The sequence below is a fragment of the Diabrotica undecimpunctata genome, chromosome 10, assembly GCF_040954645.1.
Source record: "Diabrotica undecimpunctata isolate CICGRU chromosome 10, icDiaUnde3, whole genome shotgun sequence".
NCBI classification, from domain to species: Eukaryota; Metazoa; Arthropoda; class Insecta; order Coleoptera; family Chrysomelidae; genus Diabrotica; species Diabrotica undecimpunctata.
Window position 1 is genome coordinate 3,624,771 of NC_092812.1, and position 3,734 is coordinate 3,628,504.

A 3,734-nucleotide genomic window follows, 5' to 3' on the forward strand; every position below is an offset into this window, starting at 1 on the left:
ATTTGTGCTATTCCACGCCATACAACCTACAAAATCCATGTTTGCCGACAACGTTGAACGGGACAGTCGCAGAAATACATCGAGTGCTCCTTTGCCCCAGTCTTCAAGTCAAGTATACAATCCGATTGAACACATACTGACGATTTCACTAGACGGGACATCGAATCATCAAAAATCAGGGAAGTGAGCTTTTGTTCCTTACTTATCTGCCTTTCATTTCAATTTCCTAACTTAGACTTCTTCAATCTTGAAATTTATTGTTCATTGTTAGTTTACTTTGACACATAATAGTTAAAACATTTAAATTTGAATTAAAATGGGGGATTTGCCTACGTTAAAAAAGATAAGAGCATCTCTTAAAGCGCGATTAACCTCATTTATTAAATTCATTGATAGGGACTCAACCCACGGTGAGATAAATGAGCCAACTCGCGCTGAAATTGAATTGCGCATCGAAAACGCGAATAGTATTAATACTCAATATCAAGAAACCCAATTAAAAATAGAAAGTTTACTGGACGCAATAACTGAGGAAGAAATAAATTACAGAGAAACGTTCGAAACATCATTTTATTCAGTTATAATTAAGGCAAAACAACTGTTGACAACAACCTCAGCTAGTGCCTCCAGTACATCTAGTCCTACTAGTGAACATTTTGCATCCAATCCTTCTATTGAATTGCCAAAATTCAGTGGCAACATAGAAGAATGGTTAGATTTTCATGACTTATTTGATTCGTTAGTTTTAAAAAATAATAGTATATCTGAAATACAAAAATTACATTATTTAAGAGCATGCATAACAGGTTCTGCTGAGAGAGTCATTGCTTCTATACCTCTCTCTGCTTCTAATTTTACTGTTACATGGAATCTTTTGGTTGAGAGATATTCTAACAAGGAATTGTTGTTGCATAACCATATTAAAGCCATCTTCTATTTAAAGGCAATCAATAAAGAAGGTTCATTTTCAATCAGAAATTAAATTGATAAATTTTGTAGCAATCTTAGAGCTTTGGAGGCATTAAAACAACCAGTCGAACATTGGGATGCCCTTCTCAAATATATTCTTTTGGAAAAATTAGATTCTGAATCTGTGAAAGAATGGGAGAAGGCCAACAATGGTAAAGTCAGTCAAGTTTCGGACCTCATATATTTCATAAAAACGAAGGCAGATACTCTAGAAAGATATAATCTAAATAAACCCAATATTCAAGGGACTTGTCAATAATCATGTCAAATTCAGACACAACAGTACCAAGGCTCTTGTAAGTACAAAATCTTCTTTTCTTTATTGTCCTTTATGCAACCAGCAACACAAACTGGTTCACTGTAGTCAATTTCATTCATTAGACATTCCTGCCCGTATCAATAAAGTACGTAGATTTAAATTATGCTTGAATTGTCTGCATTCTGGACATCAACAAGCTACGTGCAAATATGGCGAATGTAAGAAATGTAACCAGAAACATCATACTCTTCTCCATGAATTTATTGAAAATCCACTAAATCCATTGTCTCAGTTTAATGATCAAGTAGTTGCTTCTCAGAGTAGCCCTCAGACACTTTCTAATACTTCTCAAAATCAACAAATCCTTCTATCAACGGTTGTTGTCCAAGTTCGTGACCATTTAGGGGTTGCTCATAATTGTAGAGCTCTTTTAGATAGTGGAGCTCAATCTAATTTTATCACATCAAGTTTAGTTGATTTGCTGGGTATTTCAAGGAAGCAGGTTAACATTTCTGTAGTGGGTATCGCTCATGTTTCTTCTAAAATAAATCACAAATGCAATATTGTTATTAACTCTTTACAATCTATATATTCTTTCCCCCTAGAGTGTTTAATCATTCCACAAATATGTGGACAACTTCCAGTTTGTCAAATTGATGCATCTTCGTTGCCCATACCTGCAAATATTCGTTTATCAGACCCAAATTTTCATACTCATTCGGAAATAAATATTCTGATCAGTGCTAGTATTTTTTGGGACCTGCTATGTGTGGATCAGGTCAAGTTAGGTCCTGAAAAACCCATACTTCAGAAAACTAGATTAGGGTGGATCATTTCTGGTCCTTTAGTAAATACCAGGGTGAATAGTCAGCAATCTACCATATGTGGATTATCACACAATATCGAAACTGACGACCTTTCTAGGTTTTGGGAGATTGAGGAGTGCTCAGGTACTAAACTTCAGTCTCCAGAACAGTTATTGTGCGAGGAGCACTTCAAATCAACCTTTAGGAGAAACTTGGATGGTCGGTTCATTGTGTCCATTCCTTTTAAGTCACAGGTTGACTCTTTGGGAGAATCCAGATCAATAAGCTTCTAAAATCATAGCTGAAGACTTCTATGTTGACGATGTAGCAGTCACAACTGCTAACATATAATTAATTAATATAATTTATTATTAAAATCCTAAAACCCCTCAGAATCCCGTTTATGAAACGTTTATGGGCAATAGACGAGGCGATGCGCAAACTAAAGTGATCAATAGGTGCTCGGCTAAAGGCAGTTTTGGCCAACAACTCACACAGAGAGGTGTATTTCTCCAAGCCTTAACCGGCATTTTTTTTTGTCTTAAAATCGGGTAGAAAATCTGGGATTGGATTTAATGTTTTCCCCGAACATCAAGGGAGAAATTGGAACAAATGATAAAAATCTTGATTGAAATCAAACCGGCTTCCAAATCTGCAGAAATGAATATTTAAAACCCGGCTTCCAAATCTACTGAAATAATTACACAGGCCAACGATGAAAAAACTTTTTCACTAAAAATACCCTATTCTAATGTCTTTCAGGTCGCTGAATCCAAATATGATGCTTACAAAGCTGTATCACCCACAATTTCTTCACATTTTGTAGTAACATTTTTTTAATTAAGCGATTTCTACAGAATTTAACATATACTATAATAGTTTAAATATAATCAAAAAAGTAGAGGTAATGGACTTAAATTGTGTTGGTAGCACTGCTGAAACATACTAAAAGATCAAAAAAGGTAGATTCCATTTGAACGTTAACAGCTGATGTTTGTTTACTGTCAATCTAACCTCACTTTCACGGTTTTTGTACACGTGCTCAACACAATGTCTAACCGCGGTTGTAAAAACTCTGTTGACAGTTTTTGTTATATTTGTGGTGAGTTTGTGATTAAAAAACACCAAAGAAACATTACGGACTTTGTGAAAAAGGTTTATCGATCATACTTTGGAACTTTACTTGGCGATCAGGATAAATCTTGGGCGCCGCATAAGGTATGTTATGTATGTGTTGAAGATCTAAGAAAATGGTCAAAAAAGGAGAAAAAATCCTTCAAATTTGCAGTTCCTATGATATGGAGAGAGCAAAGAAATCATTCTGATGATTGTTACTTTTGTAGTGTTGATGTAACTGGTCACAACTCAAAAAATAAGAAGGTAATAAGCTACCTTAACCTTATGTCTGCCATCCGACCAGTGAAACACGGTCAAGATATGCCGGTCCCTGAACCTCCAGATGATTTGGATTCCATTCAAACTGAACCATCTTATGATGTAGAATCTGAGTTAGGTGAACAAGATGATGAAGAATTTCGATGTATTACAGAAAATGTAGAGCCTAAATTGTTTACTCAGATTGAACTTAATGACTTGGTTAGGGATCTAGGCTTAACTAAAGAAAAAGCTGAATTGCTTGGCTCTAGACTAAAAGAAAAGAACTTGTTGGGTGCTGGAACCAGCATTTATGTGTATAGAAA

At 35.3% G+C, this 3,734-nt stretch overlaps 1 protein-coding gene across 1 annotated transcript; it reads left to right on the forward strand.

The window, feature by feature from the left end:
* The first annotated feature begins 316 nt into the window (after positions 1-316).
* On the forward strand, positions 317-2,327 carry LOC140452265 (uncharacterized). The gene is made up of 3 exons (XM_072546417.1): positions 317-711; positions 1,000-1,126; positions 1,215-2,327. The coding sequence occupies exons 1-3, from the start codon at positions 317-319 to the stop codon at positions 2,325-2,327; spliced, it is 1,635 nt and encodes a 544-aa protein (XP_072402518.1).
* Positions 2,328-3,734: the final 1,407 nt, after the last annotated feature.

Bases quoted from the DNA above. Each gene is read 5' to 3' on its own strand.
- LOC140452265 (XM_072546417.1), top strand. From the start codon at position 317: ATGGGGGATTTGCCTACGTTAAAAAAGATAAGAGCATCTCTTAAAGCG. The intron at 712-999 runs GTTAGATTTTCA...TAAATTTTGTAG, and splicing joins AGTGGCAACATAGAAGAATG to CAATCTTAGAGCTTTGGAGG. The intron at 1,127-1,214 runs GTCAGTCAAGTT...CCAATATTCAAG, and splicing joins AGAAGGCCAACAATGGTAAA to GGACTTGTCAATAATCATGT.